The sequence below is a fragment of the Perissodus microlepis genome, chromosome 5 (assembly GCF_051167445.1).
Source record: "Perissodus microlepis isolate ML-2025 ecotype Zambia chromosome 5, ASM5116744v1, whole genome shotgun sequence".
In the NCBI taxonomy this organism is placed as follows: Eukaryota; Metazoa; Chordata; class Actinopteri; order Cichliformes; family Cichlidae; genus Perissodus; species Perissodus microlepis.
In genome coordinates this window covers 10077586-10090798 of record NC_140465.1, presented here as the reverse complement: position 1 = coordinate 10090798, position 13213 = coordinate 10077586, and the positions used below count along the sequence as shown (strand labels likewise).

General features: G+C 40.4%; 1 protein-coding gene across 2 annotated transcripts in view; it reads right to left on the bottom strand.

Moving 5' to 3' along the window:
• The window catches only part of tafa4b (TAFA chemokine like family member 4b), a 37883-nt gene that overhangs the window by 11684 nt on the left and 12986 nt on the right, over nt 1-13213 (bottom strand). The window contains exons 3-4 of one of the 2 annotated variants that reach the window (XM_084927763.1): nt 11930-12090; nt 2160-2315 (exon numbers count right to left, since the gene is read on the bottom strand). In XM_084927763.1, the coding sequence (XP_084783889.1) occupies nt 2160-2315; nt 11930-12090 (317 nt within the window). The remainder of the gene's footprint in view (nt 1-2159; nt 2316-11929; nt 12091-13213) is intronic. The other variant, XM_084927764.1, reaches the window with a different exon arrangement.

Here is a 13213-nt window from a genome sequence, read left to right as displayed (position 1 = left end):
ATTTGCAAAGTCAGATAAAACGAAGACTCAAATGAAAATGGGAAGTTGTATTAAAGCCGATTGTATGTAGCAATAGCACAGCGGTAGGATTGGGAACCAAGTGTCAAAAATAATGTGCATTTTAATAAGAAGTTGCTATTTGCCAAACTAAATGACTGTGAGTAGTTCTTGTTTGTGTGCTGCACTGTCTGTCAATAGACGTCAACAAACAGCGAGCCGGGGTGAATGAGATTTGTTTTGGCTCGTTTTTTACCCTTCTTGATAATTACCATATCATTCATTTACAGCATTAGAGTGATAATGGGGCTAATACGCTATTTTTCATGGAAAATAAACCAAACGCTGTGAAATCTGATCTAGCTCCAAATCTGAGACAGAAAAAAAGAGACATCACTTCAAGTTTGCCCACAGATCTCACATCAAAGACTCTATTTGTGTAGATTCATTACTTATTTGTTTGCAAGTGTGGAATCAGCTTCCAGTCCCCCTCCCGAGGTGACGTTAACAGTATGAATAACCCTCATGCTTTGGAGAGGTAGTGTCTCCGCTCACGTATTAAACAACTGTGTATTTTCTTCTGGTAGGGGGCTAATACAGTGCGATTGGATGAGGTTGGCTGACACAGTGTGTGTGTGTCTGATCTCAGCGGAGCGTCTGCGGATGATAGGGGTCAGTGACACTGCTTGTTTCTTGCTGGGCAGCAGCTCTCGAAGCAGACAAACGGGTGCAACAGAGGTCTAAGAAAACGACCCTCAGCTTTCGTCTGTCCATCTTCGCTACTAGCCGCACGCACACACACACCCACACACTCAGCATGTATAAACAGACACATTTGTGCATTTGAGCAAAAGTCTGTGGATGATTAATTAGCTTGATGATATTTTTGATGATATTTTTGTTGTTGTTGTTTTTCAGAATACAACATTTTTATTTAACTGTTGACTTGAAAATCATAACCAACATAAGGGTTTGATGTCATGCTTTTATTTGTTTATAAAAACTTTCCTCTCGCTAATCACCCAAATGTTCTGTCTGAACCCATAAAAACATGCAAAGAAAATACTTTCTCTATCACCATCTGTCAAATACTCGCGCGGCCTGACTGGATATGAAACGTTAAGCTGTCCCATATACCAGCATTCCTTTAAAACCGCAGCTTAAGTATCCAATCTGATGTCATATTTTTGATTCTCCTTACATATGGCATGGGGGAATTAGCAAGGCAAGGAGAAACATTACCGGCATTAGTGGCTTTAACTTTTCATGTTATCTCCTTGGGATGCGATGAACCCCAAACCGCCGGTGAAAGAGGACCGAGATATATCCAGGTTTACTTTAACACATTAAAAATCCTATTACTCAAGACCCACTTAAAGGTGCTTTACATTCATTTTCCAGTAAACATCCAATCATAATTTAAGTAAAGACAATGGTGGGAATTCACTCTCAATCTCACTCCTTCTGTTATAGGGAAATAAACTGAAAATACATTTTCAATCCAGCAGTGTGCCATTAAAAAAAAAGTCGTTTTCAGACAGAATCCAACCTGGCAGCAAATTTAAACTTATCTATTTACGTTTCTAATATCTCCAAAATGAATCTAGTAATGATTTGTTTTAGGTGAGAAGTTTCATGTAGAAACTTTAATGATGCAAGATAATTAAAAACATTTTTAGCCTTCGTGACCCCGCCGGATTCAGCAGCGTGTCAATTATTACAAAAACATGTTGTGCAGCGAAGCACTGTCCAAACCTGCAAAATCTTCATTTGGAATTCCAGTCACGCTCGCAAAGGTTTCCAACAGATACCAAAAAGATCTGGCAGAAATGGAGAGACTCTGCTGCAGTGTTGTGGGGGAGATGTCTGCAATATGATGCACAAAACACAGAAACCGAAAGCACACCTGACTTGTTTATGTGTTTCACAAAGCAACGATGCCCAACAAATTCAGGCCTGTGAGCTGTTAGAAGACGGGGCTGATTTTCAGCCCAAACATCCACTCAGGCTGTTGGTCGGTGATCAGCTCCACTAGAATCACTAATTCTACTTCATTTCAAGAGATTCTCACATCGGGTTTTGTTTTGTATAAATGAGGAACCACTGGAAGAGACGCTTGGCCTGATATACACACTCACACTAACACTCACACGTAGTTTTACCTTCCACACAGGAGGGTCTGGCTCTGGTCGTGCCAGCGACCTGCCCCGGGAAACAGGAACACTTGACGGTTTGAGAGCGCTCCTCAATCTTATTCTTATTACAGCAGCGATGCACTGCCACCACCTCACATGTCCCCTGCTTCACTTGGTATGATGCTGTGAGAGAGAGAGAGAGAGAGAGAGAGAGAGAGAGAGAGAAAGAGAGAGAGAGAGAAGGAGGGGAAAAAAGGGTGGGGGGATTATTTGCTTGAAATTCATCGACTGTAAGGGAGATTTTGTTGGTGTTTTGGCATTTGTTGTTGAAAATAATTGAGTCGAAATTCAAACACATTTGCGCCGCAAATAACAATCAAATACGCGCCAGCTTTTCTGAGGATTAAACAGATCTGCTGAATAATTTACTTTTGTTTAAACTCCTCGATTTATTCCGGTCTCAGTCTTTGATTCATAAGTAAACACTTTTTAGTGATATTTTGCTTTTATTCTCAGCCCAGCGCCCTCATTAACTCTGTCACAGAGGCGACTCTTGTTCTCGTGATGGTGTGCATGGAGGGAAATTAAAAAAAGCAAACAGCAAATGAAAAAATAATCATTTCTTTTTGACTCCTTTCAGACAAAGCACTTGATCTAAGCAGAGACGTGTGCACTTTATTTAGTTAGAGGAAATCGCTGTCACGTTTGCATCCGCATTTTTGTTTTTATTATTCCATCTCCATGCACGTCTGTCTGTGTGTTTGGTTCCTTGCATTTGTGTGTGCTTCTTAAAGTCATGATATATGTGAGGATAATTGTTTTTACCTGACACCTCCAACAAACCAGCCACCTCTAATGTCTCTTATTAGCTTCTCACTTCCCAGCAGGCATTGGTCTGGTTAATTATAAGACTCTCCAGACAGCAAACGAACCGGAGGGGTTGTAGCGCAAACCCAAAGCTTTCTGCACAGTGGCAAAATGTGGTACTATGTGTGTGAGTGTTTCAGTATTTTTTGTTGAATTCCTTCTGAACATCTTGCCCCCTCACACATGATTTCTTTTCAGAGTCTTCAGGGACTAAAAGGTGACTGTATCTTCATTTTAGGAGTAAGCTCATGAGAGCAGTCATTTATACTTTAACTTGATCTGTCACATGTACAAGGCAGCAAGGATGACTTGTAAATTATGTTACATAGTAATGCTTAGAAGTGTGTAATGCGCACTGTCTGTGTTAATGTTACATTCCCCTCAGCACATGAATAAACCCATGAATCCCTTAGCAGAAAGGTTTTTGTGCCTACCTGAAGGAAAATACGCCAACCAAAACTGTTGGGTACAATGTTTAGTGAATCTAAGCTTTGCTTATGGCTTCTGAATGGATTCCAGCTGCCTTATCTTCCCTCTCAAAGCTTGTTGTGCACTCTTGAGAGTCTCTGGCACCGTTTCCCGAGCACAGCAAACCCTGCTGGCGACATAACTACCTATAAGCCTCTTTACAGCCCTGGAAAAACCTTGGTTATACTGTACCATAAGCCCAGATTTCATTTATGTACGTGACTATACCCAGACTCCAAAACTTTTCATGGTAAGCTGAATGGGCTTTGCAGTCAGACACAAAAGTGTGCACAAGCACACACACTCATACAGCGCACACACTCAGCAGAGGGTTCCATTTCTGCAGGCCATGGCCCCTCTCATCCTTTCTGATTTAAAGTTTGTTTGTTCTCTTCTCCAGAGAGCCCCATCAATGATCCCTGGCTCTCCGAGGGCGCCCCTCCGCTATCATCCCTCCACTTTCATTTCCCTCACTCCTCTGTCTCGGGCTCTCCTGAGGCTGGAGCAGCTGCCGGATTACACCCGTGCACACTGCACATGCACTCACTGACACACACAAACATATATATAGGCTCTGTGTAATGATAAAAATCAAGAAAAGATCAAACTCAGCACAAGTCAACTGGACAAGAACTACACATTAAGTCATAATTACAACAGCAATAATCACAACTGAAGCTCAAAGTAACAGCGTAAAAATAAGAAAATCTAATTCAAGCACAATGAAGCTTGATTTTTTTTTTAATCCCTTATTTTATAGCCTGTACAAAATAAATAAGAAATTATTCTGCTGCTGTTGCAGAACTGGAACTGAGTAAGACTGCTCAATCTGCTGGCCTTATCTCAGGAAAAAGGCAGCTTGTTAGCACGAGAGAGGAAAGAGAGGAAGAGAGTCAAGCAGGAGGAGGGAAAGCAGTGTCACAGGCAGCAGAGAGAACAAAGAGCAGCTCGCCTTCCGCTGGCATAATGAGGTCAGGAGGTGCACTGGCCTTCTCTCTTTATTGCCTATATCAGGACTGGGCAGAAGATGTTTACGTTTGAAAACTTTAAAGCTTTGAGGGTATGTTTGAGCAGTGGATGATAAACCCATCCCAGCTTCATTTATGCACATTCTTCTTGTCTGTCCGTGGCACGTACCCTAATTAAAATCCCAACGAAGTGTAAATGGATGCAAATGAGGCAAATTCAGGCTGATGTAAGGTATGAGAACAGCCCACATCCTTCTCTTAATGTGATTTCCATTATTTAAGGAAGACAGGAGACAGAAAGCCTCTGCTGGGTTTTCTTAAGAGTATACATATGCAGCTTAATGAAGAAGAAGAAGAAAAAGAGACCAAGGTGCTCTTCAAGTAAATGCTTTAAGAGGCTTTCTTTCATAGACAGTTTAAAGGACCCTCTAAACAACTTCAGAGTATTTTAGATGTTGCCACTGTCGCGTTCATCGAGGAGCAACACAACACACTGCATACCGAAACATATCTTTGCTTAGACTGCCTGTGGTTTGTTGATGTGAAACTCAGAAAATCTATGGTGACATTATGTGGCTAAAATTTAAAAATAAAAAATAAAAAAAATAAAATACAGTTTTTTTACAGAAGGGATTTGCTTCAGTAGGATCAAAAACTGAAAAACTGTCCAGTGTTTAGGTGTAAAATAGCCTTTAAATATCCATTAAACTGTAAGTAAAGTAAAAAGAATGCAATGAGCAGAAAAAAATTCATCTTTGTTATGTTATTTTCCTTGAATCAGTGACAACCTACCTGCCCTTATATTGTCTTTGTTTAGTGGTTGATGAGCTGCTGTTCTTTTCTGTTTAATAATTTAATTTATTTATTTTTTTGTTTTGGGGGGGGGGGGGGGTTACTTGAATCTAACTAGGAGGAAAGGGTTAAAATAATAAACTAATTTCTGGAAAATATTATACAAGATGAGCTGATTCACTGATAAGTTTGTAAGCATGTATGGTAGCCGGCAGTTAGATCTGGCTGTGGTTCTACCATTCAGCATAAAAATGCTTCAGTCAGTAAAAGGTTTGGGAGCCATACAGCAGGCAAGTAGTACAATCCACTAATCAGAAAGCAGTTCAATCCCTGGCTCCTGCAGTCTGTATGTGAAGTGCTCTAGGTCAAGACACTGAACTTTAGCACCTCTAATGAATCAATAAGTGGGGGTCGTAGGAAAAGGTTCTATCAAAAAAATCTTTTTTAAAAGGATGTATCCTTTTGGTGCTCTGAGTGGTCAATAGGACTAGAAAAGTGCTATATAAATCCATCAAAACTGTGCTGGAGGAATCAACTCATCGCCCACTCTTGTTGCCCAGAAACAAGAAAGTAAAGCTTTTATTTGGTATCATTGCAAACACTCTCATTCTCACTCTCTCATAGTGTAATGTTAATCATACAGTGTTCCTATATAGTCTTTGTGGTGAGTAATATAACTAAATGAGGACAGAGCATTTAACTTGGAGTGTTTATGTGCATGTGTGTGCACAGTAAGTGTGATGGTGTGGTTTAACATGCTGATTTGGATTCAGTTTGGTGGGATTTGGGTAAAATAAAACGTTTGCTTTTTATAGACGCGAATGCAATTTTCATGCACAATGGGTCTAATCCAACCAGCGGACTGCAGCAACATGTCAAAAGAAGCCCAGTTCAACCAGAAAACAACAGGCTTGCAACCCTAGTGACAGTGAGTTTATGAGCATATGCACACGCAGTCTCTGGGTCTGAAAGGCAAGGCAGGTGCTGGTGCTTTAATCAGAATCAGAATACTTTATCAATCCCACAAGATATTATGTGATCATAGTTGCTCCAAGACAGTAATAACAGTAACAAAGTAAACAAAATTAAATAATACAACATATTAGAAAGCTGCAAAATAGTCAGTTTGGGCTACTTCACTGCTGGCAAATACTGACTGTGTATAAATGATGTCAACCGCCAAAATTCTAGACTCTGCATTTTGAAGGTACGATGTTAATATGGTTAACATGTTAGCTTCAAAATGCAGTGTTAATTTTGTTGACTAATAATTTTCTCCACAGTTTTCATCAATGACCTCTTTTCCTGACGAAAACACGACCATACAAAAAACTAATAACTAAACTACTAGACAAATATCCAATCAGAACTAATTAAGTTGTGTAAAAAGGCGGGACACGTTTGGAAGTGAGCCAGTCAGAATTAATCTCCTTGTGCAATAAGATTAGATGCGCACACTTTGATCTCCACAGTGGGAGTTCCAATGCTCCCAGTTTCTCATAAAAACGTGACAAAATGTCAGCGATTGGGAGGAAAAGAAGAGTAGACACATGGACAGATTTAACATTTGATGTCAAGGAAAATATGTATAGCATACTTCAGATTTACTCCACTGTATTGCATGATATTTAGGATTTGCCTCAATAATGACTAAAACTATAGATGAAAATTTGCTGTCAAAATCAACACTGATTTTGTGTTAACCATATTTAGATCAGAGGGTGAAGTGAGAAGTTATCAAACTGCACAGATTCATGTATCTGCTAATTAGCATTTTATTTATCTTTAGTTATCTTAATTAGCGTTAAGTAACAAACTAATAAAATACTAGAATTTGACGCACCAAGACAGAAGCACAAGTTTTTTGGATGGTTTGGCAGAAACTTCCATTAAAAATGCCCCAGATGGTACGAAACATGATGAAGAGGATCAGAATAGTAAGTGGGATTAGTGAAGCCTAAACAGGCTTGTGTTGGCACACCTGTCAGTCAAAATCTGCATTTGAGTCATCTGAACACAGTCAATATGCTCAAAACCAGTGTTTAGTTTTCTGCTTCTGAACGCTATCAATTTGAGCCCTTTAACGTGGTACTCTATGGGGATTGACACGCTCTTGGAGCAGACCTCAAGTGGCCAGTTTAGGAACTGCATTTTTTAGTATTTCTGCAGTAGTTTTGTTTTCGTTATGGTGGCCCTGAGAGGCCAAACGGACTGCAACTTAAGAAAACACCAGCAATAAGAAAAACGCTGCAAAAGTGCTAAAAACACAACGGAAATAGGAAAAACGAAAACGGAAATAGGAAAAAACTGATTTCCAAAAGCACAAGGGAAGTGTTTCTGGGGAGACAATAACCCGACGGACCAGTTGCAGGAACCAAAATATGCTAAGAATTGCGCTGGGAGACACTTAAAAGAAGTGGAGGATCTATCAGTTTTGTCAGGAAAGAAAGGATGAGAGGGAAGTGTGTTAGCGTAACTATTAGCCTAAAAATCCGTCATCAGTATTATATGAATCATGAGAATAAAACACACTTACCTGGCATATTTTGGTTCCTGCAACTGGTCCGTCGGGTTATTGTCTCCCCAGAAACACTTCCCTTGTGCTTTTGGAAATCTGTTTTTCCTATTTCTGTTTTTGTATTTCCTATTTCTGTTCTCTTTTTTCCTATATCTGTTTTCGTTTTTCCTATTTCTGTTCTTGTTTTTCCTATTTCCGTTGTGTATTGTGTGTTTTTGCAGTGTTTTTCTTATTGCTGGTGTTTTCTTAAATTGCAGTCCGTTTGGCCTCTCAGGGCCACTGTAGTTTTCTCACTCTGGAGAATGCAGCACAATACCATGAAAAAAATGACCCTACCAGTAATGTGATATATGATACAATTCCCATATACATTTATGTTGTCTGCTTATGATACTATTAAAAGTGAAATAGCTATTAAAGAATTGCATATTTTAGGGCATGGGTGGCAATTTGGCTTCCCATTAGGGGCGAGACCTAATGCCATATTTAAATTTTATTTAAAATGTAGCTCACATTTGGTCATTTCATGTACAGTTTCATCCACATAATGCTTCCAACGTGTCACCAAAATCTTATTACAATATTTAATCTGGTTAGAGTTCAACAAAAAGTCTCCCGTACAGCCTGTTTTCACAAGGCTGAATCTGACAGCCACTCGTAGTGCGAGCTATTCAGTGAAACCAAATATAGTGCATCCTGATGTAAGAAGTAAAGTAAAATAATGAAACTTTAATTGTTTGATTCTTCTTTCATATATAAAAACCTAGTCTGTTTCACAGGACTCAAAGCGACAGTACAACAGTTGTGTAGGAAATCATGTAGTTCACCTGCACCCTACAGTCGAGCCTGCTGCTGTGAAACTAACTGCACAAAAAAAAACATATCGTGCTTTTAGAGCTTCATCACTTCATTTCTGTTCCCTTTGTTCCTCACCTATTGTTCCATATCACCGGTGGCATGTGGATATGTGCACAAATGTGTTTCTCTGCCTTCATTATCATCAAATTCTTTTGGTGCTGTCCTGTGTTGCCCAACTTGTTAGCTTGCATTTGCATGCTTTGAGTTTTACCACTGAAAGGAACATTTTCAGAGGATAATTTGAGAAGAAACAAAATAAAGTTGAACCAAAAAAAGGAGTCTGATCATCAGAACAGTAGCAGTAAGAGTATTAACAACTGAAGCTCAACTGTGAGCCCTCAGAGTTGAGCCCTTGCGCTTCCCATTCAGCCTCTGCTTCTCACCCTTTATCTGCTTAAAATTCATGTGGTGAGCAGCCAGCTTCCAGCTATATACATACAATAACAGTGTATCTAATGTCATAGTGTTGCCTTTAAATCATTCTGTTATGGCCATCTTGGTTAAATAGAGCCTGAGATGAAAAGACTTGGCAAAGCTAAACGCTTCTATTCCTGCGAAAGGGAGAGAGCCGGGCGGCCAACAAACGGAGCTCCCTTGAACTGATGGGTTAGCGAGGCGATTGATGTATTCTGACAGACACCGGCAAGCAGCAGCGCTGTACAATTTATCAAAAAAAAACTGTGTCTATCCCTTGTCAATACCTGACAGGCATGCACATTGCTATAAAAGGCCAGGTATCTAGCAAATCTGTCAGAGGCAGCAATGCCAGTTTAGCAAAGACATACTGACTGTCTCTGGTAGAGCGCACAGGTCAAGTTTTAAGTTTCAACAGAGCAAGCTCACAAGACCAGGTCTCATAACTTCTCCTTTACAAAATATACTCAAAACTTATATTTTTTAAATTTCCATATCCTCCTATTTTCTGCTTTTTGAGCCCACTCTTTAACCTTCTTTTCCCCATCTCCTCTCTACTCCAGGCCTGCACCACCCATCAATCCTGACAGGATCAATGTCTCACAAGTCCACACCAGGCCCAACACAGATTTATGTTAAATATCACAACAGGTGCTTCTGTGGAACAAAAGTATCCCCAATAAATCCTACTCCCTTGACCTTGCCTGCTATGTTTTTTGAGGAGTCATCTTAGAAACAGCCTAAAGGGGAGGCAAAAACAGGCAGTATTCTCAAATAGATGGACATGCAGATGTGGCGTAATGTTTGTTTAAGTCTAACAGAGACAGTTTAAAGCTAAAAGGAGGCTCCTGGCATGAACAGGGTGGGCAAAGAAGAGCCATCAACATGCTATAAATTGATTTATGATGGGTTGCCAGATTAGTAACTGTTCCACGAGAACAAAATGTGTGGTTTGCCAACCACCCTCTAATCTCTGTAAACAGATATCTGCATATCAGGCAATAGCTGATGGGTTCCCAGATTAAGTGTGCTATAACAAGCTGTGATAAGAGTGTATGGAAATATATCAGTTCTGCAAGGCAGTGATTGAATTTAATCTCAAATAATCTAATTTCAAGCATTCAACCGAGAAAAGAAAAGAGAATTTCAGATATTTTTGCGAAGCACTGCTGTATGAGCGCAGACAATGACTTTACCGTTGAGAAAGGCTGATGTTTCAACAGTACATGACACTGGTATGTCTTGGATCCCATTTACTGCTCCTGTAATGCAGCTTATGAATTTCTCTATTTGCCTTTTTAAAAGAAAGAAAGAAAGAAAGAGAAAAAATGGTGTGTGTCGAAAGGAATAGCATTAAAAAATGGAGCTGTGTTCAAGTATGTGTTGCTACACAGCTTTGTTCTGCTCATGAGGGGGCAAACTGCGAAATGAGCTGTGAAGGCAAGACTTACGCTAGATGATCTTTCTCATGTGCTGAGTGTGTCTTGCAGGTGTGCAAAGAAGACGGCTACTAACCGCGCCAAATTAATCATCTGCACTTTGTGCTGTTAACCTGAGCTACAGGGATTATGTTCTTCCTTTCCTCTAAAAAACTCTTAGTCGTGTTATGTCTGCTTGATTGAAAAAATACCGATTGCCCGAGAGCCAACACTGGCTGAATGAGCTTAACATACAACAGTATTTTTTGACCTATAGAGCCACCATGTGGAAGCAAATGGTACACCTGCAAGGAACAAGCAAATGTCTGAATGATCAGGAAAACAAAACAGCAGTAAAACTGCCTCTGGAAAATCTTTACAGCCCTCATAACACACAGCCAATTATTCCTCAGCCTCGGCATTATGAGTGTCATGTTGTATTCATCATTGAAAAGTCCTAAACTTCCAGCAATTAGAGGAAACCCTCAAATAAAAAGCACGAGTCAGTTTCAGAGGAAGACATCTTGTTTTACCGTGAGAGAGAAACTAAGAAGGGGGCAGGCACCGATGCTGACCTTCACAACACACAAGGCCTGCAATTAGTAGTGTCCCTGCCATAAGCAGGCAGCCTCCTCTCTGTCTAAAGGAAACTAATGCCATCAGCCAGTGAACAGACTGGATGCTGGTAGCATTTTCTGTGGCATATAAAGGTCACCTTGCAAAACGCGAGCAGCGATAGTGAAGAAACTGAGATGATTAAAGAAATTGCCATAATTAAGCGCGAGGAAGAGGTGACAGGGGAGGTTGCCGCCAACAAGTTGTAGCACAAGATGCTGTGACTCAGCACAACTGTCCCTGTTGTCAGCCTCAATGAAATTTTAATAAGACTGTGTTGGTCATTTTTATTTATTTTTTGCTTAGGGTGGCTTGTCTCCATGACTTATGGAAATTAAAGCTAGAGTAGAGATGTAGCTCGCAGGCCTGAATTAAGTCAGCGCTTGCCATGGTCTCTATCTTCTTCTTCTAGTTAAGCGGGGGCTGCAGAGTTGTGCATATTAATGTGAGCATTGACAATTATAAGCCTGAGGATTAGAAGTCATGAGCCGACGGGTCTCTTCAGCGTGAGGCATACACCCTGTTTTATGGCACTGCGAACACTAAACCACTAACAGGCCTCTTGAGAACTACAGCGTTGGCCCCGAATTGCTGCATGTCTGCACTCTGAATAGATCAGATCTCACCCACACTGATCTATTTGTGTTGACAGCCCCTGACAGCTTAAGTGCCATTTGTATCTGTACGGGCTGGATCACTCAAATAGAGACGTATTTGCATCCAAGACTAAAACGAGGTCTTGTCTAGATTACATTCTGTCATGCTGGGAAACGGAGCAAATTGTGCCCGCTTGTCCCCCTCCTCCAGGACGTGGATGGCTCAGTCAGCGACAGGCTCAGGGAACATGTGTTACACCTCTGAAGTGACAGTGTAATTAACCTCTCTTGGTGTTGGAAGGGGAGCTTGGATCGAGACCTGGTGTACCTGTCGGTCCCCGATGGTTACGGTTGCCAGCAGACACTGGGTCAACGTAGAGCATCACCAAGGCAACAAGGAAGGCCACCTGCCAAGGCCAAGCTGACCTCCCCCTCAGTTTCATCCTGAGAGAGAGAGAGGGAATGGAGCAAAAAGAGGCACAAATGGAAGAGAAGAGGAGGAAAAGGTCATCGTGAGGGGTCACAACCTGTACCCAAAACAAGAAGAGAAAAAAAAAACAGGAGGCAACAGCAGAGCACACAAAAAATATTGTTTTTTCCAAGAAGCAGAAACAATGTGAGAGGTAACTGTCAAAGGTCAAAGGAAGCAATGAGAAGCTTGAGAACAGACTAGGCCTGCAAAAAATGTCCTTCCTACATACTATAGGAAGACTTGCAGAACCTGTGCGCTAAAAGCATCCTGTTAGTATAAAGTTTTCAAATTTTCTTCTTGCAACTGCAAATTACAAAAGGGCTGACTTTACAAGAGTTAGAGCAGAGAAACATGTGTAACCCAGAAACAGTAATACATGGTAAGAGGCTGAAACTAATCACTATGTTAATGATTGGACTTTTTTTCTGCTGTTGCTTCTTGATTAGCTGGTTAATACTGTTAAACATGTCCAAAAAGGCCAAAGGTGAATTGTTTCAATTTCTTGTTTGTTTGTTTTTTTGTGGTAAACAACCCAAATCTAAAAGATAAGCTTTTAACTTAGGCAGGTTTTCACATCTGAGCTGCTACATTGAGTGAACTTTGGCATTTTTGCTGGAAAAAATAAAGTTAATCATTTATCTAATCTACTGATTAATTATTTATCAGTTAATTTAAGGAAAAAAAATTAAAGCGTCTCACCATGTGTGATGGCATCAGCCACACAGGGGTAAATTAGTCCATTTTTTACTTTATTAATTTGCTTTGCAGTTTTCTTCATTAATCATTTGGTTAAACCTAACACTGGTATTATGAGGCGCGCACATAGTAACATTGTATGGTTTTTCTAAAATGTTTTGTTATATTAATTATGTTTCTCTTTCTTTGAGTTACCTGGGTTTGGGTGGTGGCTGTTTCCTGTCTGGGCAAAAGGCGTGGCTGAGGACTCTGGGAAAAAAATGCCTGCTCAGCAGGACTAACCATGGGCTTACCAGGAGCAGGGGTGTTTTAGGTTTAGTTAGGTTATTCTGTGCTTAGTTAATATTAGTGTGTGTTTTTGTTTTCCCCCTATTGTGTTCAAATGGTTTGGCCAAATCA